This window comes from Podarcis pityusensis (genome assembly GCF_964106645.2).
Source record: "Podarcis pityusensis genome assembly, chromosome: 9".
NCBI classification, from domain to species: Eukaryota; Metazoa; Chordata; class Lepidosauria; order Squamata; family Lacertidae; genus Podarcis; species Podarcis pityusensis.
In genome coordinates, this window is record NC_138034.1 from 21,873,333 (window position 1) to 21,900,879 (window position 27,547).

The following is a 27,547-nucleotide window of genomic DNA, read 5'->3' on the forward strand; positions in this document are numbered from 1 at the left end:
CACTGCTTCCATTCGACTGCAGGTCATCTTCTGCCAAAACTTACGTTCTTCTTCTCACTGTCCGCTGTGCTAAAATCAAGCAACTTGACACAATTTACATAATTAATTATATAAAACACATTGGCATTATGCTATTCCAACCTATTCACTTCAACGTGAAGGAAATGCAATGCAGATGCGGCGGTGTAGACAAAAACTTAATCAACAGCATATGTTTGTGGATGAAAATCAACAACAGCATATTGTTGCATTCACTGGATTGATTTCCATTCCAGACAGGGGACAAATAAGTGAGCACCAGCAATTTCTGCTCCCATTTCCATTGTCATCAGAATTCTCTAACATCCCTATTATCAATCAATCAATCAATCAATCAATCAATTAAATGTATATACTGCCCTTCATCCAAAGATCCCAGGGCAGTTTACAGCATAAAAATATAAAATACAAAACATGACAAAGACAAACAAAGAGATAAGCCAATAATCCCACCTCCCACAAACACACTGAAAAGACCATAGATTGTTGAAGGCAAATGGACGTGTTGAGAGGAGAATGAAAGAGAGGGAAAACAAACAGCCACTACAACCACCAATACACAGTAAGCCCTCCTGCATCAGGATCATGCCTTCTAAATTTCACTCCTAATTTCAAGCTACTTTGAGTTGAGTTGGATGTTTTCAGTTGACAACTTCTGGCTCAGTTCTAGCAACTGCTCACACCTCACCCAGCAGTCTATTTTATCAGTCATTTCTCTCTCTCTCTCTCTCTCTCTCTCTCTCTCACACACACACACACACACACCAAAGTTCAGCCGCAACTGTTCCCTCATTTGGGACTCAGCAGGTTTGTTTCAATTAGGAATTCTCAGGATTGACATATGCTGCTTTCAGTAAATTTAAACCGAAGAGGCATCCTCTATTTGTCTTTAAGGGGCATCTACTAATTTGGAAATACTATATGCTGCTATATTAAGGGATTGATGAATGGAAAATATCAGATTGCTCAATTACTCTGGAAAGCAGCAAAGGCACTCTCTCTCTCTATATATATTCTAAATAAAAGGTTGAGAAATAATGACATTGTAAAAGAGCATTGTAAAGATAATTGGGTAGTGAGCAATTTTGAAATAAACACACATTTGAGATAAGCTTGGCAGACTTTTAGAAACAAGAATCATAAATCATAGAATTGTATAGTTGGAAGAGACTCTGTGGGTCATCTAGTCCAAACCCCACAATGCAAGAATCTCAACTGGATCATACATAACAGATAGCCATCCAACCTCTGCTTAAAAACCTCTAAGGAAGGAAAGTCCACAACCGCCTGGGAGAGTCTATTCCACTGTCAACAGCTCTTACTGTCAGAAAGTTCTTCCTGATGTTTAGTCAGAATCTCCTTTCTTGTAACTTGAAGCCATTGGTTCAGGTCCTGGCCTCCAGATCAGGAGAAAACAAACCTGCTCCATAATCCATGTAACAGCCCTTTAGATATTTAAAGATGGCTATGATATCTCCTCTCAGTCTCCTCTTTACCGGGCTAAACATACCCAGTTCATAAGGCTTGGTTTGCAAACCTATGATCATTTTGGTTGCTCTTCTCTGCATGCATTCCATCTTTTCAATATTCTTAAATTGTGGTGCCTGGAAGTAGACACAGTACTCCAGGTATGGTCTGACCAAGGCAGAATAGAGCAGTACTATTACTTCCCTTGATCTGGACACTATACTTCTGTTAATGCAGCCTAAAGTAGCATTAGCCTTTTTTGCATCAGCATCACAATTATTATTTATTGTTGACTCGTGTTAAGTTTGTGATCTACTAAGACCCCTAGATCCTTTCCACACATTGTACTGGCAAGCCAGGTGACCCCCATCTTATATCTGTGCAGCTGGTTCTTCCTGCCTAAGTGTAGTACATTTGTTCCTATTGAAATTCATTTTGTTAGCTTTGGTCCAGTTCTCTAATCTGTTAAGGTCATATTGTATCCCAATTCTGTCTTCAGAGGCACTGGCTACCCCTCCCAGTTTGGTGTCATTTGCAAATAGGATGAGCATCTCCTCAATACCTGCAACCAAGTCCTTTGTAAAGATGTTGAACAACAACAGGTCCTGCTCAGAAACTATGGCACCCCACTTGTCACTTTTTCCCACTCAAAATCCCCCCAGTGATTTCAGCTCTATTCTCAAAGTAAGGCTCCCAATGCAGCGGCTCTTCGGGCAGCCCAAAGACCATTGTCGGTGGTTGCTCTGGCGCATGAGGCTGAGAGGGGTCCAGAACAGGAGAGATCCACGGACGAACGGCGAAGCAAAAACCCAGGTCAAAACCAGGTCAGCTGCGGCGCGGCAAAGAGGGAGACCCTCGGCCGCACCAGACCTAAGTAGGTGAGGCCACGCCCCCACGCCAGCTGATTGGCTGGCTCGGGGTATGACGTGTCCGAGGATTCCCTGCTATCACGTGGGGCTGGAGCCAGCCCCTGTGAGTGTGGGGAGGGGCGTGAAGCCTGCAACCCCACCTCCTTCCTAGCTCGGAAGTGGATATGTTGAAGAACTGTTAGTGAGGACTCTCTGGGTTCGGTCAGTCAACCAGCTACAAATCCACCTAACAGTTACCTGGTTCACCCACATTTTGCCAGCTTCCTCGCAAGAATACCACGGGGGACTTTGTCAAAAGCCTTACTGAAATCAAGCTATGCTATGTCCACAGCATTCCCCTGATCCACCAAATGGAATCCATCTGGCATGACTTGCTTTTGAGAAGCCCATGCTAGCTCTTCTAAGTGCTCACAGACCGACCGTTTAAGTATCTGTTCTATGATCTTTTCTGGTATCGGTGTAAAGCTGACTGGTCAGTAGTTACCTGGCTCTTCTTCTTTCCCCCCTTTTTGAAGATGGGCACAACATTTGCAGCATCTGCAAGCTCCTTTAATACCCTTGAGTGCAGCTCCTCAGGTCCTGGAGATGTGAATTCCTTTAAAGTAGCTAAGTTACCACCTCTTTTCTTATCTTGGGACCCAGCTCCCTCCTTGCATCATTTATTCTTGTTGTCACCAAGTTGGAGACTCTCCTTTTGGGTGAAGACAGATGCAAAGTAGGTATTGAGTAGTTCACCTTCCCTTTGTAACCCAGTAGCATTTCCCAGTCTTCTCTGAGGCCCATTCTCAGCTAACCATGGCTTAACACAACATATGAATGTGTGTTGGTGTGATGTGGCCTTTTTCATACAATCTCATCACTCTATGGTGGGGAGCACACCAAATGGGAAGGAAACCTCTTAGAGCCTGTCCAAATCACACAGAACTCTGCCACCTTTATCTACTGATAGTAAGCTTTGCTTACCAGATATTGCAACAGGTATGTAGCTTGATCCACCTGCCAAACAGTACAATTGTGGATCCATTAATAGTGTATTATAAGTAATAAGGACGTTTGGGAAAAGAGCTTTGATTTTAGTTGGTGGGAGTTTTAAATGTGGAACCATAATTTGATTCAAGATGATTTGGTGAAGGTTGTTTCAGTTTCACTTGATGCCAAAGGTCTGCACTAATTTTTCAGAAGTTAGCAGTGATATCCAAGCTACAGAAAAAGCATGAAGATTGTTGCTTTCTAACAGTCATTTGGTGATGGTTAGCAGTCACTGACGCCGATTTCAAGGGAGCCAGAATTTATTCCATTGTTTTTATTTTAACTTAGCTTGGTTTCTCTTGGGGTGTTATATAATATTTTAAGCCTACTGTAGCTCATTAAAAGTATTAAACAGAGGGCATCAAAAGGCACAGGGGATAATCAGGACATGGTGACAACAGAGAAGGGAGATTAAATAAAACAGCAAAGGATATGACTAATTGAGTGCCTGTATGAACAGACTAGGATCAAGGGAAAATACAGCTGTGAGTTTGGCTGGCTCCATCTCTGTAAATCTGGGATCTGACAGAGGCATGTTAATGCTTCTTAATGACCAGGGATGGTCCCTTCAATGGGCAATTCTCTCCTGCAGTGCTAGAGAGGTCTCAGACCTGTGCTTTGCAGACCTGTGCTTTGCAGAATGCGTATATGAAATAGTAGCTAGCAGCTTTGAATGGGCAATGATAGAACAGAGAGATCTGAGTGTTTCTAGGTGGAATTAGCTGGAGCGGGGAGTACAGTTTTGTAGGTCCACATAAATAGTTATCTGGGAATCTGTCTGCCTTCTGCAGGAGTGCCTGTTTGCCTCCACCTTTGCTCTGCTTGTGCATTTGTTAAATAAAGCAAATAGTCCAAATACACCATTAAGTCTCCAGTGTTCTTTCAACCAAAGGGAACAAATGCTGCAATCTTTCTCCTGGAACTTGGCCACAGATTCTGGAGTGAGAGCTGTGCTGGTCTGTTGCAGCAACAAAGTGTATTGTGGCACCTTAAAGCGTAACATTTCTTTTATGGCATATGCCCAACAACTGATGCTTACAGTCCGTGCATCTGTTTAGTGGGCTCTAGTCCACGAAAGCTTATGCCATAATATAATTTATTTGTCTTTAAGGTGCCCCAAAAACCTTTGAGGCATATCGGCACAGAGAAATTATTCTGCTAGAGAAACAAACACATACTGTGCATGTCTGCAGCCATACTATCATGAACACTGTGCACGTGGTGCCCTATTTCAGCTATTTAAAATTTTCCCAACTTTCCTTCCTCCTGGAATACCCAATTGTAGCATGAATGACTTCCCATCTAAGGGAACTTCCCTTTTTCCCCAATAGCTGCTGTCATGTTGATTGGCTTCTCTAAAAGGCAGCAGCTTCCCAATATCTGAATTACACAGCCTTCACATAGTTAAGAACATGTAGATTTTAGTCTTTGTAATGTGTGTCAAATGCTTTACATCAAGTGTGGTGAACCTTTCACCCTCCAGGTGTTGCTGAACTAATACTCCCATCATTCCTGGCCATTGGCCATGCTTGCTAGGGCTGATGGGAGTTGTAGTTCAGCAACGTCTGGAGGGTCAAATGTTCCCCACTCCTGCCTTGTGTGGATAAACCTCAGAGCTTGTCATGAAATCCACTCCACTTCCCAGTGGGGAGGAGTTGCGGTGGACTGCATGGCCACCCATTCCCCTCCAGGGGCGGGGGACTTAGTCCCCCATTGCCCAGGGGATCCCAGCCACCCCAGAGCCCAGCCAGCCAATCCGCTGGGTGGGGGTGCGTGGCTGGGACCATGCAAACGGAGGCACAAGCCAGAGGGCTTCCTCTTTGCCTCGCTTCCTCAATCACCCACCCTCCCTCTCTATTTTGCAGGTTTAGGCACTGGCCTTGATATGGACCTTGGCTGGTCAGTGTTGAGGGGTCTGGTAGGAATTTTTCCACTTGGCAAATTGGCACTGGCCATGTGGTTTTCGCCTACCTCGTAGCAATCGTCACAACTTTGTTAAGGTTGCGGTTAGGCATTGTTTGACCTTGTGATGGGGGAGGGGAGGTGTGACCATCGCCTGCCCCTCCAAGCTTAAGGGTATTCTGTTAAAGGAATCTGGGGTGTTGATATTGTCCGAAGCCCGGGTCGGGGGCTAGGGCCATGACACGACCTCAATGGGAACACCAGGGGGAGCTCGAGTTGGTATGCATTGACAGGGCTCCCCCTTCCGGCGCATCGGGCAGGAGTAAGATATAGTCGGGTCCATTCAATGCCTAAGCCAATACCCCTCACATTCTGTAATCAATAAAGTTGTGGCCAAATTTGCCCAATAACATTAACCTAATATCCATGTCCTTGTGTGTGTTATTTCTCAATAAGGGGGTAGCTTCGGGGTCTTGACACACAAATACTCGATGCCGTTTCACTTTTGTTAGTGTTACACTGTTTCTCAACATCTCATGCTTTGTTTAACACTAGGGGTCTGGTTGCATTAAATGAACAGGTCTTAATTCCGTGTAAGTGTGTTTGGAATTGAATCTGAGTCCTTCCTGTGTTTGAAAGCTTAGTGAGATGGGAGAGTCTGTGGCAGGTCAAGAATCAGAAGCTGAAGCCGGCAACTGGGAGGGAAGCCAAGAGGCAGAGATGAGTCAGGCTCATGAACAGGCACAGGTGTCTCCCCCTCTTGCTGAGGCAAGGTCTTCTCCACCCCCTGTCTCCCAGAACCAGGAGACAGGGGGCATGCAGGCACAGTCTGTTTGCTTGGGAAAAGCCCTGGAGAGGAGGAGACCTAGATAGCTGTGGGGAGACGGGGAGCTTTGGTCATGGCAACTGATCTCATGGAGCCTGACACTCAACCAAGTCTGAAGAGATCATCTTTTTGCTAAGAAAGAGTAAACTCCAGCTTTGGCCTGTGTAATTCAGGCATAAGCAAACTCCGGCCCTCCAGATGTTTGGGACTACAACTCCCATCATCCCTAGCTAACAGGACCAGTGGTCAGGGATGATGGGAATTGAAGTCCCAAACATCTGGAGGGCCGGAGTTTTCCTATGCCTGGTATAATTTACTGACCGGCATGATCTGTGACACTGGGTCCCATAGCAAGTTGGAAACCCCTTGCCTCCACACATGGAAAATCTACTACTGTTTTGTCTACCTTTAGTATAGGCAGAGCAAATCTCTAACCCAGGAACCCTGTTGAAAAGTACAAAGCGAGAATTTTATCACTGATCAATAGTGTTTCTTAAAGTATTAGCTGCTTTCAACTTTCACTGTTTTCTGCAATGTCCTGCAGCGAAAAACAGTTGCTGCAGTGCTACAATGTGTGTATGAGGTTATTGTAGTGAATGGCTCATTGACTGTCATATGTATCCCCACATGCCCCCTCCTCCTCTTTGTATGGTTCTGTCAGATTCCCAGGTCTTCTTGTCAATTGCTTTGCAGTACACCTGATTCCCATACTGCTAAATTAAGAACCATACTTTGCCTCTCTGCTGATCTAAAGAAGGGTATTTAAGTGCCCAAGTCCCTCTCCCTCTCTTATTGCCTGCCGAATTTCCCACTTGAACCATGGTGAAGGGCATTTCTCAATAAATCATTTCTCTTTTACTTTGTGGTAATGACAGGTGGTTTTTGCCTTCTACATCTGTTATTCAGCTCCGTGGTACAGAGAAAAGGTAGGATGCTTTGGAGACTAAATGGCCAGCAAGTCATTATATAGGTAATAATCGGGAACACTAACGGCAAGATCAAAATAGAACCTTCTGAATAACCTTTTTAAAAAGTGCATATTATGGCTTTAATCTATTCCATCTTTACGAATGACGCACGGTGCTTTTTAGTAATCTATACTACTATTATTTTCTGTTCACGCATGGAAGGAAGCCATAAAGCACTCCACATGGTGGCTGTTATCAAGTAGCAAGCCATTCATGCAAAGCAGATACTATGCAGCATCTACTGAAGATCACCTGGGAAATCTCCCAGTAGATCCTGATCTATAGGTGAAACTCAGAAAATTAGAATATCGTGAAAAAGTTCATTTATTTCAGTAATTAAACTTAAAAGGTGAAACTAATATATGAGATAGACTCATGACATGCAAAGCGAGAGATGTCAAGCCTTTATTTGTTATAATGGTGATGATCATGGCGTACAGCTGATGAAAACCCCAAATTAATAATCTCAGAAAATTAGAATATTAAATGAAATCAGCAAAACAAGGACTGCAAATAGAGCAATATTGGACCTCTGAGAAGTAGAAGCATGCATATGTACTCAGTAGTTGGTTTGAGCCCCTTTTGCGTCACTTACTGCCTCAATGCAGTGTGGCATTGATGCTATCAGCCTGTGGCACTGCTGAGGTGTTTTGGAAGACCAGGATGCTTCAGTAGCATTGCTCGGTCTCATGTCTCTCATCTTTCTCTTGGCAATGCCCGATAGATTCTCTATGGAGTTCAGGTCAGGCGAGTTTGCTGGCCAATCAAGCACAGTAATCCCATGGGCATTGAACCAGGTTTTGGTACTTTTGGCAGTGTGGGCAGGTGCCAAAGTCCTGCTGGAAAATGAAGTCAGCATCCTCTTAAAGCTTGTCTGCGGAAGGAAGCATGAAGTGCTCCAAAATCTCCTGGTAGATGGCTGCATTGACCCTGGACTTAATGAAGGACAGTGGGCCAACACCAGCTGATGACATGGCTCCCCAAATCAACACAGACTGTGGAAACTTCACACTGGACTTCAAGCATCTGGCATTGTGTGCCTCCCCATTCTTCCTCAAGACTCTGGGTCCTCGGTTTCCAAATGAGATGCAAAAGCTGCTATCATCAGAAAAGACATTTAGTTTCACCTTTAAGTTGAATTACTGAAATAAATGAACTTTTCCACGATATTCTAATTTTCCGAGTTTCACCTGTATCTTCTGCTCACTCCTCTACAGGGCTTCAAAGTACCTTTGAAAGCCACTCAGAATGGCTGGGAAAACCCAGCCAGATGGGTGGGGTATAAAAAATTAAATTATTATTATTATTTTCCCACCACCTCATTTTTGTTTGTGCCTGGGATACCTTAGACCAATGTCAGTGAGCTGCTCAACTATCATAGAAGGGGTGGGCAATGTGAAGCTAGAAAACCTAATGTGTCCATAGGCAGGCAGAAAGGAGACAAGAAATTAAAGTAAGGGGGGAGAAGGAAGCTGTGGGTAGAGGCAAGGGATTCAAATGAATGAGTGAATGGATGAATTGGGCAGGGGATTTAGGAGAAAGCAGGTGGCCATGGAAGTGAAGCTGGGGCAGATTGGAAGGAGGAGAGGTGGAGCAAGGAGGGAGTTAACTTGTGGGATTCATTGCCACAAGATGTGATAGTCACTAGTCTATATAGATTTCATGGAGAAGAATGGTGTAAATGGTTACTATTATTCCTTGTGATAGCTGTGTCCTGTTACTGGGAATTTGTTGGGGAGGAACAGCAAAGCGGTTATTGTCCTCATACGCTACTTGTAGGCTTCCAAAAGGTGTCCAGTTGGCTACTGTGGATAGCAAAAGATGGACTAGATAAATTTTGGTCTCATCCAGTATGACTCTTCTTAGATTTTTATGACCTGGAAGAGTTGCTAAGGCGACTTATGCTGGGATTGGTGTACTTGTTTGTGTACACACATTCACATAATCTAAATGGCAGTGTCAAGCCTCTAGTTTCAATCTGTCATAATTTAAATACAGTGGAACCTCGGTTTTTTAACATAATGTGTTCCGGAAGACTGTTCGACTTCCGAAATGTTCGAAAATTGAGGAGCAATGGATGGTCGGCAAAATCCATTAATAAAAAAGAAAAACACGCAGTGGAAGCCGCTCGACCTTTGAGGTTCGTTCGAAAACGGAAGCAATTACTTTTTAAGTTTTCGGTGTTCAGCTTCTGAGACACTTGAAAACCGAGGTTCCACTGTATATTATTAATTCAAATGCTGTACTAGTCCAAGAACTGGTGTTGGCTGCACATATTCCAATGTTGCCAAGTAACACTTCAAGCCAAATGCCCACCGAGTTCATAGATTCTGTTTTATGATACAGCTGTTAAATGTTGCACATTGTTTCTCATTCGAACACAATGACTTGCAAACCTTTTACCAGTAGCATTTAACTGATATCCTTTATCCACCTGTAAATCCTATATCACCACAACGATGGGCGCCTGTTGACAAAGACAGGCACAACTGAGGTTCCTTACATCTGTGATTTGAGAAGTCAGGGTCCAGGTAAAAGGTAAAGGGACCCCTGACCATTAGGTCCAATCGTGGCCGACTCTGGGGTTGCGGCGCTCATCTCGCTTTATAGGCCGAGGGAGCCGGCGTACAGCTTCAGGGTCATGTGGCCAGCATGACTAAGCCACTTCTGGCGAACCAGAGCAGTGCACAGGGTCCACGTATCTACAGGAATAACATCCCTCTCATTTGCTTACCCAGCTGTAGAAGCACCGAGGCTTTTGAAACCATCGCAACTTTGGTCAGCGACACCAACAATGTACCAAAGCAACACCTTGCTGTTTGGTCCCTTTGTTGAAATGAACAGTACATGCAACATTGAGTTTGCTTTCATTTTATTGTGACCCTAGATGTATGATTGAATTAAAGGGTGGTGGCAGTTTTGCATCTAGAGTACTCCCAATAAAGCAGCACAATTTAGTCTTTATTTGGTGTTGTGCTGAATGTGCTGCCATTTTCTTTCTGAGAGCAAGACAATGCATGGAGAAAACCCTTGTTTTGCTGTTTATATAACAAGTACCCGCTCATTCTGTGGATGCAAGGGTAGCATGATCTATTGCCAAACTTTCAGCTCTGTAATTTGTAATATATGCTTCCAGTGGTATTAATGAAACCATCTTCATTGTCATTTTCCAAAGGCCGAATATCAGTAACTGGTAAATCGAGCAGAAATAAATAGTTTACACCAGCCAGTCTCTGAGAGTACTAAATTTTCAGTTTCCATAGTTTCAGGGGAGTACAATTTGTGAATGCATGACTAGCTGTGGCTTGTACTGAATTAAGATGGATATGATGTATGCTGAGCTCTGTGTCACAGAAATATTTCTGAGAATCTTGCCATTTATAAAATGACCATGTATCTTGTGGGTTTCTTGCCTTATTTAAATGATATCTCCTAGAAGATTTTCCATGCTCGGTCTGCTGTAATCTCTAATTTCTTTATGGATGATCCCTCCATGTCCATGATTATGCTGTTTAAGAGAGTACATCACTGGTCCTCTAGTTAACACATTGCTGCCCAATACTGAAAGCTTAGAGTTTGAACTAATAAATAGCTGTTGTCACTCCCCATCTATGACTTGTGATCTTGTTTTGTCAAAAAAACAAAAAAGCTTTGTTTTCAAATGTTGACCAGTTTTTAGCTAATTATTATTTATTTAAGGCATGTGTATATCGCTTTATAGTTAGTATAAATAAATAAATAAACAAACTGTATAGAGAATTAAACAATAAAAATAATCATGAAACCAGACACAAATCTGAATGCTACCTTAAGATGAAGGGATGGGAGCTGGAATCCAGTAGCCTCTGGAGGGAACCACATTGGCCATATAGAATAAAATAATTTATTTTTTTAAAAAATCTGGTATAATTCATTATATCCTGAAGCATTGCATAGGATACTGGAGATCTAGACTAGAGGTGACTGTCTAAGATCTGGGATATTATACTCATATGCATCTGGAGAGGGGAAACATAAATCGGTCTTTAGTGGAAATTTGGCATTTTTGTATGGAATCTTCTGGACAGAAGAAGCACTCCTCTTTATACAAGTGCTGGTCCATTTCCTTTTCTGGACAAGGCAGATGCATGAGCACACTCCTTTAAGCATGGAGCTTCTGCCACCATTGATATGAATGACGCAGCAGCACCCCCCAGCCTGAAGATCAGGACCTTTGCTTCCAGTGCCACCAATCAAATCTTTTTCATATATCACATTTTCTTTAAAACATGCAACCCTTCTAGAGCAGTGCTCCTCAGCTATGGGCCCCGAGATATTGTTGCACTACCCATCATACCCAGCCAGCTTAACCAATGGTCAGCGGTGACGATAAGAGTCCAACAGGGCTTTAATTTTTCAGCCGCAGCTCACCAAAACTCACTTCCGGCACCTCCCAGGTGGGAGAATGAGGAAGGTGTTCATGGTGAATTCTGGCACCTCTTTTTCTAGGGGGGGGGGGATAGAGCTGGAAGCATTCTTCTAGAGCCAGTCTAATTTGAAGAAACCTCACCAACAGTAACGTGCTGAAACATTAAACAAATCAGTTCAATGAAATGCTTTTGTTTGAGGAATGTAATACATTTAAACTGTGATCTTCACATAGAATATAACCATCCTGTATCCTATTTATGTATTTATTTTAGGCACAGAAGGGGCTGTATTTGAGCACTCTGTGGAGACTCCCCATATCAGAGCAGATCCTTCCCAAGACCTCAAGTAGGTGTTTCGAAAGCATTGATTTCAGTTTTATTTGGCAAGTTATCAATAGACCAGCTATGCTTTAAAACGCTTTTAAAGTAAGTTATATTGTTCATTCATATGACTATAGCATTTGTGTACTCCTCGCCCATAAACAAAACTTTCAAGTAATTCACCTACAAATGAAGAATCAAAATTAATCATAGACCTTTTCACAAAAGCATTTTCCTTTTGACATGTATTTGTGCCTTGTATCAAAGTTGTCTGAAGCCGTGATGGGTCAGGATTCATTCATTGTTAAATGGGGTTTGTAGAGCACTCCTGTCCCTCTGAAAACTGAGTTTTTGTTCTTATTATGAACTTTTTCAGGATGTGCAAGCCACAAATGTCAGGGAAGGGTTGGCATGCTGTGGTTTGCCCTTGAAAACTATGTTTGCCTTTTGCTCATTTTCTGTCTCTCTCTCTCTTGAGCCATATTTGTCCTTCACTTTCCTATGAATCTATCCTTCCAAGGTTATTCAAAGGCTGCAATCCAAACAAAAAAACCCACTCACTCCTGATGTCAGTGAAGCAATACTGCATTTGCCGGCCAGTCACTCTTGTGGTTTTTGTCTTTTTCCCAAATATCAGAGAGATATTTTTTTATTAAAAAGATTGAATCCTAAAACTTCCAGGGAGCCTGTAAGTCAAACTAAGATTTATTTATTTTTTAATGACAATGACTTCCCTGTTGAAGCCTTAGATATGTTTAGATGTGGCTGTGCGGCTGAGCCCTGATCAATATTTTTCTGAAAAGGCAAAGAGATTAAATGTAAGCCTAAAACAAACAGTTGTGTTTCAGTATACGGTTCTTTCTTCTTCTGTTTTTTGGGATCGTTTCCATCTCAGCACATGTCACAGAGGTTGTGGTAAGGTTGATGTCCCCTTCTCTTTCCAAAGCAGATTTGGGTGTTTCATGCACATTAGACTCAAGAGATGGACTCAAGTACTACAACAAGGGAGTGCAGTCGTCAACCATTGTAAAATGAGCATTTTAACTTGGGCAGAAATCAGATGAGATCACTTGTTGAACACGTTGCCCTAAAGCAGGCTTCCTCAACCTCTGCCCTCCAGATGCTCTTGGCCTACAACTCCCAAGCTGATCCCAAGCTAGCAGGACCAGTGGACAGGGGTGATGGGAATTGTAGTCTCAAAACATCTGGAGGGCTGAGGTTGAGGAAATTTGCCCTAAAGCATAACTCTAGCTGTGATGGGGCAACATCTCCTGACTCCGAAGGAGCACCACTTCCTGTTTCCTGTCCAGAAGTCAAGAGGGGTGTGTGTGAGGAAACCCTAGAAAAGATATAAGGAGAGAAGCACCTAAAACAACCAGTAGCAGACTGGTTGTGGTAACAGGAGGAAGGCAGATATTTTGCCACTCCTCAATACCATCAGCCATGAAATCTTATTAGACCAACTTTGCTGGTTGGAGTAAAGGGCACAGTGTTATGGTGGTCCTGCTCTACCTGAGGCTAAGTTTCAGAGCGTTGCACTGAGGAACTTTTGCTTGACTCCATGGCAGTTCAGCTGTGGGATTCCACAGGGGTCAGCCTTAGCCCTCTAGTCAACATCTGTATGAAGCCACTATGTGAGGTCATCTGGAAGTATGGAATCAGCCCTCACCAGCATACTGATGGCGCCCAGATCTACTCCACTTTCTCAGAGGAGGACAGGCAGCAGAGGCAGCTTTGGGGGAGCTTGACCAGTTTGGTTGCACTCCCTGCAGGAGACACCTCAACTATGAAGTAGAAGGGAAGGTCAGAGGCAGGGGGTGCAGAACTTTGGCATTGCACAAGGTGCCGCTGAAATTTGAGACACCAAGGTCCATCACTGTAGGCAGAACCTGTGCCAGTGTCTGGTCATCATAAACTAAGGCTGTTTTTGAATATGTTTTTTAAATAAAATAATATTTTTATTCTTTTATTATTCTAAGTTGCATCCAGAATTCATGAATGGCAAAATGGGGTAGGCTGTTTCACCAAATAGGGGAGGTCTGAAATTCTCCAACAGTTCAGGAGGAGCTTGAAAGAAAGAAATCTTTTTGGATCAATTTCAGTTGAGCCCTATTAATTTTGCATCCCTTTTTGCACCTCACTTTTGAGCCTCTCCATCATATCTTGAAATGGTTTTTTAAACAAACAAATCTGTTTGTCTTATTTTACTTGCATAATGTTATATCTTGTACATTTAATAATATAAAATTTAAAAATTTTGAGAGGTTTACAGTAGAGTCCTGTATGTGTCCCATGGAGTTCACTGGTGTTTACTCCTAGATAAGTAGGTTTGGATTGCAACTTCCCTGTGTAAAACTTTATTTAAACAGGTTATTTTTTATTACCCACATAAATAACTTTATTCTTATTCTTAAGCATTTTTCAGATTTAGGAAATTAATTCAGCTGCCTTGATAAATGATAGCAGTATCAATGACCAAATCTAATCTGAAAAATAAAAATCATATCCTAAACATTTATGGACATGCTTCTCATACTCTGAACATTCCCCCATAGTTTGGAATGTTTACATTTTGTTCCTTCTAAATCATCTTTAGATTCCCTTGCTAGTCAACCATTCAGCTCAGACAAGATAAAATCTACCCAAGTTAATCTTTTGCTAGCAAGATTTTGCTGCCTATAGCCATTTTTGAGAGTTTATAAACCCTGTTACATGATCCCTGGCCCAAGAAAGCTTAGCTGAACCTGAGACTCATTAGCAGGAACAAGCAGGATAAGAGGATCATATTTTACAAACAGTAAAATGAATTACATCTGTATAACTGAATTACACCTGTATAATTTATTTGTCAGACTCCAGTTGCCACGTTTTGTCAGAAAGAGCCCAGCTAAACTAAGGAGAGTATAAACCCCAAAATATTTATTTTAAATATGACAGCAACGCAGTTTGTCCAGGTAGTCATTAAGAAACAAACAGCTTCTATACACAATAAAAGACCACTGTGGTTATCTGCAGAAATCTATGCCCTCAATCAACTTCTTAATAAGGGGGGCAAATTGCTTTGTTGTTGTCCTGCACCTCTGGGGAGAACTCGAAAATCAAATTTAATAGCTTCCTTCCCCCTTTTATCATCAAGGCTACAGTAAGATTGACTATAAGCTAATCCTGAAAGCCAACACTGGGCATAATGAGATGGAAAATTGATCAAGCGACAAGGAGTCGACAAGGATAGTAGGATCCCCTTTTAATTTGATCTGTATTGAAGACCCACAAATCCTGCACAATAGTTTTGTGTTTTCTACAAAGCTGCAACTGCCTGGCATCAGCAGGAGCAGTTCTTGAAAAAGACAGAGGGAGTAAGAGAAAAGCACTAACATAGCAGGACATCCTTTCATTAAAAGCTTGAGCCACAAAGAGGCCAAACGCAATTTCCCCCCGCTGCCCTTAAACAGATACAGAACTTTAAAAGATTTGATTTGAAGCTATGAAAGCACATGTTAATGTGATCTACTTTCAGGGCAGGAGGAGGCCTCACAAAGTAGCCATCAACATAAATTATATAGGGTAGATCTTGGTGCATTTGTGCTTTTATATGTTAATGTGAATAAGGGAGCTTCTAAATGGCAACATACTCAGCAACAGCAGCACCGAGAACAGTGCACCAAACAGGAAGTGTCTGTTGGGGCTGATGGTTTAGAGGCAGGTAAGTGACCAGGTGATGGCCAGGTGGCCTAAGATCAGCTAAAACCATAGAGCAGGGGCAGGGAACCTTTTTCAGCCTGAGCACCATAGGCTTAGCAGTAGGTGAGGCTGGAGGCAAAAGTAAGGGGACCAACTAATTTTGATTTCACCACATTGTGACCATGACATGCTGTAACCAGGCAAAAACACTCAAGGGGGATGCAACTCAGAGCCAATGGAGCATGGGGCTGGGAAGGAGGGTTGATCCTGGAAGAGGCATGAGGCCTGGAAGGCTGTATTCACATCCCTGAGGTTCCATAGAGGCAGGCCATAATTAGAAACTTTGCAGAGCTTTGGTGGCCCTTGGAGTCACCTTACTCCTGTGGAAATGATAACTGAAATCCCTGTCCTCAGGAAGCAAGTCAACCAAACTCTCACGGTTGCTAGAGAATAAGGCATCTGGGTCCTACAGCTCATATCCCCATTAGAGAGGCATGTTGTTGTTGATCAGTCATTTAGTCGTGTCTGACTCTTCGTGACCCCATGGACCAGAGCACGCCAGGCACTCCTGTCTTCCACTGCCTCCCGCAGTTTGGTCAAACTCATGCTGGTAGCTTTGAGAACACTATCCAACCATCTCATCCTCTGTCGTCCCCTTCTCCTTGTGCCCTCAATCTTTCCCAACATCAGGGTCTTTTCCAGGGAGTCGAGTCTTCTCATGAGGTGGCCAAAATACTGGAGCCTCAGCTTCACGATCTGTCCTTCCAGTGAGCACTCAGGGCTGATTTCCTTAAGAATGGATACGTTTGATCTTCTTGCAGTCCATGGGACTCTCAAGAGTCTCCTCCAGCACCATAATTCAAACGCATCAATTCTTTGGCGATCTGCCTTCTTTATGGTCCAGCTCTCACTTCCATATATCACTACTGGGAAAACCATTGCTTTAACTATACGGACCTTTGTTGGCAAGGTGATGTCTCTGAGGAATAGACATGTGCAAACCTTTAAGTCATTATCCATAGGAAATGGGACCTGGTGGATCGAGAAGATTTGTAGATAGGACTTTGGTCACAAACACTCCTTGACTATCTTGAAACATGACAGGCACAGGAGAACCCTGGACCCACAAAATGAGAATTGCAAGGAAAAATTATCTGCCCTTGTATAACTTTTGAATGCAATTTCCTTCATTAAAAAGGAATGCAGTTTATTTTGTTATTTCATATGTTTTAAAAGTTTGCTTCATTTATTAATCAAGAGATCTGTGGAAAACTGAACAGAGTGAGATTAGGCGAGAGCAGGAGATGTCTGCCCATATCCCCTCCCCTCAAAATTATCTGGACAACTTGTTCCTGACTCTGGGCCAGAGGTACTGCATCATTTATTTCCAACCCTGCAGACCTCACCTGTCCAGTCCAGGGCTGAGAAAAGTCCTTCCAGATCACAGCCACTGGCGAAGCTGCATGCTGTGCTACCGGGGGCGGAGAGCAGGTGGGGGCATGGCTGGCACCCCCCAGGGATGTGACGAGCATCCCAGGGGTGTGGCATACCGCCTGCAGGGGTGTAGCGCGCATCCTGGGGGCGTGGTGTGCCACCTGTGGGGGCATGACGCCCGGTGCGTGGAGGGGCCACTGCAATGGCACCCTATGCACCCTAATGTTCCTCCGCCAGTGATCATAGCTTTAAGTGTGTCATCCAAACAAACCTTGGAAGGGATCATTTCTCCCCCTATAGCTCTGAGGGTCCAAAGTAGTAAGCCGTTGCTACCCTAACCTCTGTTTGCTGTTAAATCCATCCCCATACTACACTGTCATTTACAACCATCTATTTAAACTGACACCAGTCAGGCCAAACTAGGATCAGCACAGTATCGTGTAGGCAAAAAACCCCATACTTTCCCCAGGCCAATAAAGTTTACAGATTATTTTTTATTAGTATTAAAAATAAAATAAACTAAACTCCTGGGTCTCCTATCTATTTGACCTCCATTCAGTGAAGCCTTCTCTCATACCCATGGCATGCAGATGTTGCTGGTCCCTGCATCCCTATCTCACCCCTGTCACCCACTCATGTACCCCATGTGCAGAGTAACAGGGGGATCGTGCACTGATGCAGAAGAGAGGAAAAACGTGTAATAACTGGAGGCTGTAGCAAAGCGCACACGCCCAGTGCTATGCTCAAAATTCTGAAATAAAAAATCAGCACAGTGGATAATTCCCAGTACATCCATTGCAGTTTTGAAACAACAAGAGGGGTCACTCAGAACGCCAACATACATAGATAATGGAGAATGATGTGGCAGTATCCCTGTTCTGGGTTGCATTGTTCCCAGGAGAGCATCTTATTCAACCACCTCCAATGTAGGTTCTCTGTGCATGAAGGATTTGTTGCAGGTTACCGTGATCTTCTTCCTCTCCTCCCCTGGTTCCTCCTCAAACAATTGATTCCGCTTCTATTCATATATAACACATCTGTTCTATGTGTCACAAGTTTTCAAACTGCCCTTCATTTAATTCTGCTACCTTTCTCCTCTGATCTCTCCCCACCCCAGTGTTATCACTACAAAACCTCTCCTTAACTTACAATACATAACAACGACATTTTCAAAGGCTCTTGAGATGTCATTTTATCTTTAGATTTCACTCCCGCCTTGGCAACAAACTACATTGTAACTCCAGACACTATTGCTTAATGCGCACACACTTCACCTATCTTTCTAGACTTGTTAACATCAAAGTAGTCAATTATTTCCTATGATTCCTGGTAGAATAAGGAAAACTAGCTATGCCAAAAATAATGGAATGTTCCATTCAATTAGAGTCTAGCTAGGAGATGTCTAGGACTTAATGAGAGCTTTAGGATTGATAATAAGGTAACTGACATGCTCTGCATGAAATAATATGAAGTTAAGTCATAAATTCGATACTGCCGTATTTCTGAATTGGAGCTGGGGCTGTAATTATCTTTCCTGGTTTAAGAGCCAAACAGTTGAAAAGATGCATGGGAGAGGCAGTGCAATTTGGAGGGGAGAAACAGCAGTTGGGGATGTTTGCTTTACCCTGATTCCTCCCCATTGATTCTCCCCTGCATGCCTTGACCATAGCTGCTTTTCCACTAGCTGCATTTGAGAAATCCATATCCAAGATACCCAGTTTCATGGAGGAGAGGGGACCAGATGTTGCAGGAGAAATGCAAGAAATGAGGGAAAGTGAAACACCTTTCCCCACTCATTAGATACCCGAAGCTCGAAAATGAATTACTTACTCATGGTCTGGTCTTTCCCTTTGAGTGTTCATTTTTAATGCTACCTTTTTTCCTTTTGCAATAATGAACCCAAACCAGGGCCAATCTACATCCCATGTAGTTGCCGCTGAGACTCCTTTTCCCATGTTTTGGGACATTTATGTTTTACCCAGAGATATGAAAGTATTCACCGCCACCTCCATCTCTTTATAGTGCCAGAGGTAGAGCAACCTCTCCCTCTTTGTTAAGGAATCTTACTGACCCCACTGACCCCTTTGCTGGCTTGTGAGTTGTGGAGAGTTGCTGGTCCCACCACCTGAAACCTCAGAACTCTTTGAACTGGGCAGATTCCCTAACTCACCTGCATGCAAGCTAGCAGAATCTTTGAACCCCACCATACTGAAACATAGAATCTGGGTATAGTTGCCTTGTAGGAAGATTAGTTCAGGCAAAGCAAGATTGTCCAGCAAAGCAAAACTCCACTTCCTAGATTTCCAAACCCTTATCACACCATGCTAGTGATCTATCTCATTTTAATTCAGTTCTAAGGCTATAAGAGCAAAAAAACCTGAAAGTACCTCCATTCTCTTTCCGAATAATTATGGCCAAGCCTTCTTTACTTGCTTTTGAATGCTGGGTAACAATCTTAGATCAATTGTCTTCTGCCTCTTGAGAGTCCTGGCTTGAGTTGAACTCACTCAGTTCCAAGTACCATTTTAGTTTTCCTCATGAGCTGGGCTTTTTTTTCACCTGGAACTCGCTGGAACGGAGTTCTGGCTCTTAGGTGGGCACCATTACCATTATAAGAGTACAAAGGAGATGTTCATGGTGAGTTCTGCACCTCTTTTTCTAGAAATTTAGCACTGGTTGTTGGTGACATTTTCCTTGATCTTAGGGTGGTTTGACTTGCGCTTCTGTGCATGCATGCGCGCGCACACACACACACACACACACACACACACCCCTCTCTCAAGCAGGCCTGGGAAGGCAAGTGGAATATGATTAGCAAACCTCAGAGAGGTTTCTTTGAAGGTGCAGCTGCAACTCTTTTCTCCTGATCCACAACCAATGAAAGTTCCTAGTGGTAAACATTTATACTGGTTCATTGTGTTGACACAATAGGCGATAAGAAACCTTAGTCTCTTATAGCAAGTTTAGGATTGTGGTATATATTCCAGGCATGTCCCCATCAAATTTAAGTGCTTTCCAGTCCCTGTGATTTCAGGGGTGAGGTTAAGCACCTTTTAACATCTCTTTCTCTGCAACCAAAGGATCTTAAATGTCCTTAACTTTGGGTAGATGGTGCCCATTATTTCTAACCATGCTTTTAACTTAGTGGTGGTGTCTGAAATGAAATCTTTTTACAGAGAAGCTATTTTGCCTCCACGGCAAGTAGTATTTTTTTAAAAAAATCAAACCACACTTATTTTTAATTTCCTGTACAGTAGAGCAGCATGTAGAAATTTTAGCCCATTTTATCATATAGTTGCATACCTTCCTGTTGCCTAAGGGAGGGCTGGGAATAAAACACTGCATTGGTAGCAGTGAAGTAAGTATCGTTATGACAAAGAATTTATTCTCTGAAAGGAAAGCAGGTTCTCAGACTGTTCAAAAGAGAACTTTCCTGGAATTTAAACCATGCCCTTTTCTTTAGAGACAAGGATATCTAAAAGAGAATGCTGTAGTAGCTCCATGGAAAATGCTGCACTTTTAGAAAGCATATAGCAAATATTTCTGAAATTCCACTGATTTTAATGAGAGGGGTTACATGTGAAAGCAATAGATTTGAAAGTACTTCACTTTTGGCTTGAGATTATTAGTTTTTCCATATCAAGATCTGGAAACCAGTTTTGGGGACTCGTAATGGTTGTTTCAAAACAAAATATGAGCAGTGAAATTCTTGTTTGTCTCAAAATTTTAGAATGCTCTCACCCGAGTGGCCTAACTGATGAATACTTTGCTGTTCTTTTAGTTTCAGGGGAAAAAAATATTCCATTTTCCTAGGCCTTTTAGACACAATTTAACTCATGCTATTTGCTTTTATCTGGCTTTTAAGCTCTCACTGCTGTTGTAGTTCTTGCATTCTCTTATTGTCCACCATTTGTTTTATTTATTTGTTATGTTCACTGGTACTCTGAGAACTGGGAGATGGTACTTTCTTCTTCTATAAACCACCCTGGGAATTCTTACTGAAGGGCAGCATAGAAATATCTAAAACAAAATTAATAAAATAAAACCTGGGCCAGGGGGAAAGTCCCACCGGTAGATCATGAGGCAGCAAAATTTGTTCTGGGGGCAATACACTGAATTTGTGTTGCTGAGTTTCAGCACTGAAAAAGGATTGTTATTTTTCTGACTGTGCTGATTATGCATAAAAATGAAGTTAAGAAGGTCATATTGCTGAATTTGAAAGGGGGGGGGGATGGCCATAGGTTTTATCGAAGTGCAAAGGCCTTGCAGAAACATATAGTCACTCGAAATTTGCTTATGAATAGATGTAGATATAAAGATTTTCATGTGAGATGAACATATGAGAAGCTTCTTATTTGTCAACTTCATAAGGTGAGAGAGCTTCTCATATGCACCTCACAACATAGATTCAACCAAGCCTGCTTGCAGCCTTCCCACAGTTGTGCACTGTGAAAACAGCTTGCTGAACTAGGAAGGCCTTTGACTTGATCCAGCAGGGCTGGCTTTTTGTTGTTCTAATGCTCGTCTTCTTAAGCTAAGGGGAAGAGCAGACAAAACATCAAAGTAGTTACAAATACTGAGCTTGATGTCTGCAGGTGAGTCCTGCTGTCGGTTAACAAAACCACATGCATCACACGATCCCTTGCAGAAGGTGTGCAAGTCTAGCTTTGTAAACTAACTGGATGGAAGGCCATTCCAGAGACATACATAAGCCTCTCTGAACTCCTCAGAAAAAATAAAGAGTAATAAACTATAAATTCTGAGCTTTCAGTCATGTTGGAAGAATTGTAATGATCATGCAAATAATGCAAGATGTGAATCCATACAAAGTCTTGATTGACAGGCCACCACCGGCTGTAGGAAGCTAAAGCCGTATTGTCAGACTTCAGGCTGTACATATTGTTTGTTGATGATTTTCATTTGCCTTCTTTTGCAGAATCACATATTTAAGACCCTCCTAGCATGATAGCCACCAGTCATGGTGACAGTGAAACAATCATGTGATAGGCTGCAGGCATAAATCATTAGCACTTCTGGGTAGGGTGGTAGAATTAACTTTGCAAAGATGCAGTGCAAATATTTGAGTGTAGATTTGTCGTGTGCTATCACTCCTCACCTCCTTGGCACAAGCAGAAAGCAACCCACCACCTGGTGGTCATAAAACCAGGCTCTTACATGAGACAATAACCCCTTTTCAACGTAATAATTTGTTATCTATAACACAAACATTCACTAAGAGGTGTATGCATGTACGTGTATTTATGTGCATATAGAAATATGTGGTTCCAGAAGTAAATGCAGTGTGTTCCAAAAACAGCTCTGAACTGAGATCTAAAGGAATATGAATATTGTAAGAACTGACATTTTTCATCTTGAAAATGAATTTTTCCAAAAAGCAGGGGAGTCAGTGGAAGTTTTATTTTTACATTGTCTTAGGGAAAAGATTTTACCTATGCTGTTGGGTGATATGTGCAAAGCATAATCATTTAAGACTTTCCCCCCTTTCCCTCTCTCTCTCCTTTTTTCAAAAACACACTTTCAGGCTCGAATCGCCAACTAGATCTTTGATAATGGAAGCTCCCAAGGGAATACAAGTGAGTGCAGCTGCAGGGGACTTAAAAGCTACCTGTAGAAAAGAACTACACTTGCAGTCCACAGAAGGGGAGGTAAGTCTGATAGGAGCACCATGACACAAAACATACACGTGGGAAACACAACTCAAATGGTGCTCTGTTAGCCAGATCATCCCTACCACATACTTGTGTCAGCATGAAAAGATTACATCGGGAATCGTAGCATTTAACAGAGCAGCTCAAAGTTGTCAATACAATTTATGGCAAATGTGGCTCAAACACAAAAAGCTTCAGATAGTACAAGCAAGCTTTCCTAGTTGACTCTGGAAGAGACTGCAGGTGGCTGACAACCCATCCTTTTACCATCAGAAGATACCCAAAGTTAAACAGTCATGGTTTAGTTACTGGATTTCCTTTTCAGAATTGAATTGCTTTCATTTTCAAATTGCAAACACCTTGTGGGCCATTATGGTGGAGAGGTGGTCTAGAAATGCATTAAATTATTAAGTCAGGAAAGAGATGTGATTTTAAAGGGCATATTACAGCTCAATGACACATTACATGAGATTCGTACCTCCATTCCCAATGTGTACAGTATGCATCGATAGTGATCATATCCACATCATACATTTAAAACACTCTGCTACCATGTTGACAGTCATGGCTTTTCCCAATGGGCTGAGGCATCCCAGTCAGATGGGCAGGGTCCAAGTAACTCTATGATGTCCTAAGACCTTTCAGCATCCTTAACAAACTACAGACCCCAGAATTCTTTAGGTGAAGCGGTGGCTGTTAAAATGGTATAAGAGAGTCATCAAGCTCACCTCAGAAATTCCACGCTGGGCAAGGCATTCCTACTGAGGAGTCCTTCCCAATCATAACCCAATCCATGTTGCTTCATCTGTCGCTTCTGTCTTGTGTGGCATGTCTCAGAGCTATTCCCACATGTCACACGGCATGATGGCCATGTTTGTGACTTTTCAAGGGGAAGCAATTTTGTTGTCTGCAAAGGAGGCACTGTTGCGAAAGCAGGAGGCAGACGTTGGCAGAATACAGGCAGTAAATATGCCTGATGGTCCACATTCAGCTTTGCAGGTCACAAGTCATGCACAGCTGTCATAATAAATGACTGAAAATTGCACAAACATCATGCTTCCTTTCCTATGTGGCACTGATGACTAGGGGATATTTAAATGAACAGCAAATTCTAAATATTTCAGTGTGCTGTGAATTATACAGTTATTTTTCACTTTCACTGCTCTTTTCAAACTTCATTATTTTGATACACTAACATACAAATATAATTGCTACATTAGTGATGAAAAATGCATAGCTTACCTGCTCCTTCCACTTAGCGGTACTGATAAACGGGCCACAGTTAAATCAAGATCACCAAAAGGAAGAAGTGTTAAAATGTGTATGTTTTCAAGGTGCTTTGAAAACTTTCATGACTTGCATGCTATTATATCCCAGCTTTCAGTTTTATATTCATATTTAACTATTGGTCCAAACCACACATGGCATGAAAATAACGATGGTTTGAATTGCTCCAAGAAGTAATTTATAGGTAGCCATTACACTGCCATGGAGCCCCATTGCTTTCCATAGGCTTGAGCTTGAGTCACACTAATGTGTCCCTCGGCAGCTGCTATAATGCAGGAAATACTTAAAGCCTCAGCCTTGTATCAGTATTTAAGCTCAAGAGCTTTTAAAATACTGCCATCATGCTTTTACACCATTGTTGCCACTCTGAAGATCGTAAAAGGCATCAGTAAAAAGCTAACAGCAGTTGTAACAGTAAAACCCATTCTGTTGGTTCTGAGGGCTGTCAGTCTACAGCCCTCCATTGGAGTTTCTGCCAGTGAGCAGCCAGCCATTTCAGGATGCTTGCCTGGCCAATGGGAGCTCCATGTGCCAATTGGACGTGAGCTTTTTGCTTATATCTGTGGTAACCCTAGAGGTAAGTTATAAAAAGAAGTGAATTCCTGCCATACTCCATAGCAAACTGCATCCAATTTATCCTTACGGGAAATGGGCGAGTCCCCCAATGCTGTCCTCCAATTAATACTAATAATACTTATTATTATTATTATTATTATTATTATTATTATACCCTGCCCATCTGGCTGGGTTTCCTGAGCCACTCTGGGCAGCTTCCAATAATTACCTTGGAATTGATACAGCTTTCTCCAAAAAGACATTGGTTTGATTTTCAAAGCTTCACTGTCACCAAATGACACCTCCCAAACTCTCCCCTTTTCCTTCCCTATCAGGTGGCAGTCATAGGAGTAGCAACGCTGGCACAAGAGGAAAGAAGTTGCTCCCTTTCCTTTGTCTCCCTCCACAACACGAGTCAGCTGTTGTGCAACTATTGTGCTGGGTTTCCTTTGTTTCACAACCTTTAAACAACTACTATGCTAGCGGACAGAGAATGTTCAACCAGGCCCCATGTATTTATCATTCCCTCTATGCCTGATATCCGTAGGTGAGTGTGGTTGCTTTTGCAGGCAAAATGGCGCCATCCACACACGATAGGGAGGCATCTATAATATACACCAGGCATGTCCAGCTCCCAAGAGACTGTGATCTACACCCACTATAAAAAACTAGCAGTGACCTACCCATTAGATTGACCAAAGCTGTTGAGCTTCTTCTGGGGAGCCAAAGTTGTTGAGCTTTCGGGGGGGGGGGGGAATCGATCTGGATCACACAATCGACTGCTATCGACCGGTTGGACATTGCCTGATACACACCATGAAAAGAGCTTTACATTCTTTTCTCTTCTCTTCTCTTTTCCTCCTAGATATTTTTGAACGCGGACTCAATCCGATTAGGAAATCTACCAGTGGGTACTTTTTCCTCTTCCTCCTCCCCGCCAAGCTCATCAGCAGCTCGACAGACTATCTATGAGCTCTGCGTTTGTCCCAATGGTAAACTGTACCTTTCCCCGGCAGGAGCAGGCTCCACGTGTCAGTCCAGTAGCAACATCTGCTTGTGGAGCTGAAAAGACTCCCGACCCCTCCTCACACCAGAATAGCCTTTTTGTTACTGTCCCTCTGCTTCACAGTTCTGCCCGGTTTCCTTCGTTCCATCATGAAGCTCCGAAACAGCCCACAGAGCATCCTCTTCCGGTGTAAGCAGGAAGACAATGTGGCCTTTTTGTCTGGCTCGTGGACGTAAACGACTGGAAGAAAGAAGGGGGAACAAAAACGGTTGTCTTCATCAGGAAACCTGGATCTTAGTATCACCTTTTGTCCAAAAGGGAGAATAACACAGGTGCCTTTGCTATATATGAAGTGAAGCACATTGTTTTAGATTTTTGCAGGAACTGTAAATGAGAATCTGCACATATATATAAATATATATATATATATAATACATAAATATATATAGATAGATATAGATATAATGCTATACAAATTTTCCCAGAATCAAAAGGCGAGATGAATTGGTATAATAAATAATTCTACTGTCTGAAAGCACAATTTTCATATGCCCATCACTTTTGGATGTAAACTTTTATCCCTGATTTTTAAAACTTTTGGAGCATTGTGTGATGCTTGCTTTGCTAAACAATTAAAATTCAATTCACATTTTAAGCAGCAAGAGACAGAATCCCTCCCCGATCGCCAATCCGTTGTTACTGTTTATCTCCTACAGCTGGGGTTTTGTAGGAAAAATTCTTTGGACGCACTTAGCAATATAACCTATTCATGTTGAAAACAAGACCCAATTTTAGTTTTGTTCAGCACTTCAGTGATTACATAGTGATTATATACAAAGCAATTTCTTTAAACAGTAGCATTCTGGGGTCAACGAATGGTCTGGTCGGGGGAGAATATACCACTGAAGAAATTCCCATGATGATGTGATGGATAAATGGATGACCAAATAAATATTTTTCTAAAGTTATAGAAGTTTATAATGGAAAAAAGAGCCATGCCTTGAACTGGAGCCCCACAGATGTACATTGAGTTCTCACATGTGTGGGTTTCCTCATCCTTTACAATGGAGAAAGCAAATGCATGCGCACCCATGAAAATGCCCATAGACTTGCTTCGTCCATTGAAATGAACTGGAGGAAAGCACTATACAACCCCAAAACAGTGGCAGGTTTGGAGCATAATAGCTGCAGCTAAACAAAGCCATCTGAATTTAGTGCATTGGAATTACTATCATGGTGAAAAAGTGCAGTGACGTTTTCTCTTGTTAGCATCTATTATCAGATCTTCCCGTGCAATTTCAAAATATAATGACTAGGATTCTGAAATAAATTAAAGTTCATGGGGGGAAATGTTTGGCCCTTGGTCACCCTGGCAGCCATAAGCACCCCTAAAACGGGTCTTCAGATGATAGGGAAACCCTCCTGAACTATGTGGAAATGGGGCACTGGGGTACTGCTTGTTGGACCAATTTGGGGCAATTTGTTATCTGCCCCCACCCCAGGAGCTCCAGTTCCGTATTTTGAGTGAATGTGCATATGGCTTCAAGGATGGAGGAGGGGACAGGCAACCTTTTATCTGTGAACTTGCTTAGCTTGTTTTCAGGATAATTATTATCATTATTAAGGGACGCGGGGGGCGCAGTGGGTTAAACCACAGAGCCTAGGACTTGCCAATCAAAAGGTTGGCGGTTCAAATCCCCGCGACGGGGTGAGCTCCCATTGCTCGGTCCCTGCTCCTGTCCACCTAGCAGTTCAAAAGCACATCAAAGTGCAAGTAGATAAAGAGGTACCACTCCAGAGAGAAGGTAAACAGCATTTCCGTGTGCTGCTCTGGTTCACCAGAAGCGGCTTAGTCGTGCTGGCCACATGACCCGGAAGCTGTACACTGGCTCTCTCGGCCAATAAAGCGAGATGAGCACCGCAACCCCAGAGTCGGCCACGACTGGACCTAATGGTCAGGGGTCCCTTTATTATCATCATCATCATTATTAAATTTGTATACGGCCCTTCACCCGAAGATCACAGGGCGGTTCACAAAATAAAAACACAAAATGGACACTCACCCCTTCCATCGGACGGGTGATT

The 27,547-nt window shown here is 42.6% G+C and overlaps 1 protein-coding gene across 2 annotated transcripts in view; it reads left to right on the plus strand.

Annotated features, from left to right (window-relative positions):
* The window catches only part of SGCZ (sarcoglycan zeta), a 565,518-nt gene extending 538,255 nt beyond the window's left edge, over positions 1 to 27,263 (plus strand). Inside the window, exons 5-7 of one of the 2 annotated variants that reach the window (XM_081020156.1) lie at positions 11,783 to 11,855; positions 22,488 to 22,611; positions 25,322 to 27,263. In XM_081020156.1, the coding sequence (XP_080876282.1) occupies positions 11,783 to 11,855; positions 22,488 to 22,611; positions 25,322 to 25,522 (398 nt within the window). In that variant the 3' untranslated portion in view covers positions 25,523 to 27,263. The remainder of the gene's footprint in view (positions 1 to 11,782; positions 11,856 to 22,487; positions 22,612 to 25,321) is intronic. The other variant, XM_081020155.1, reaches the window with a different exon arrangement.
* Positions 27,264 to 27,547: the final 284 nt, after the last annotated feature.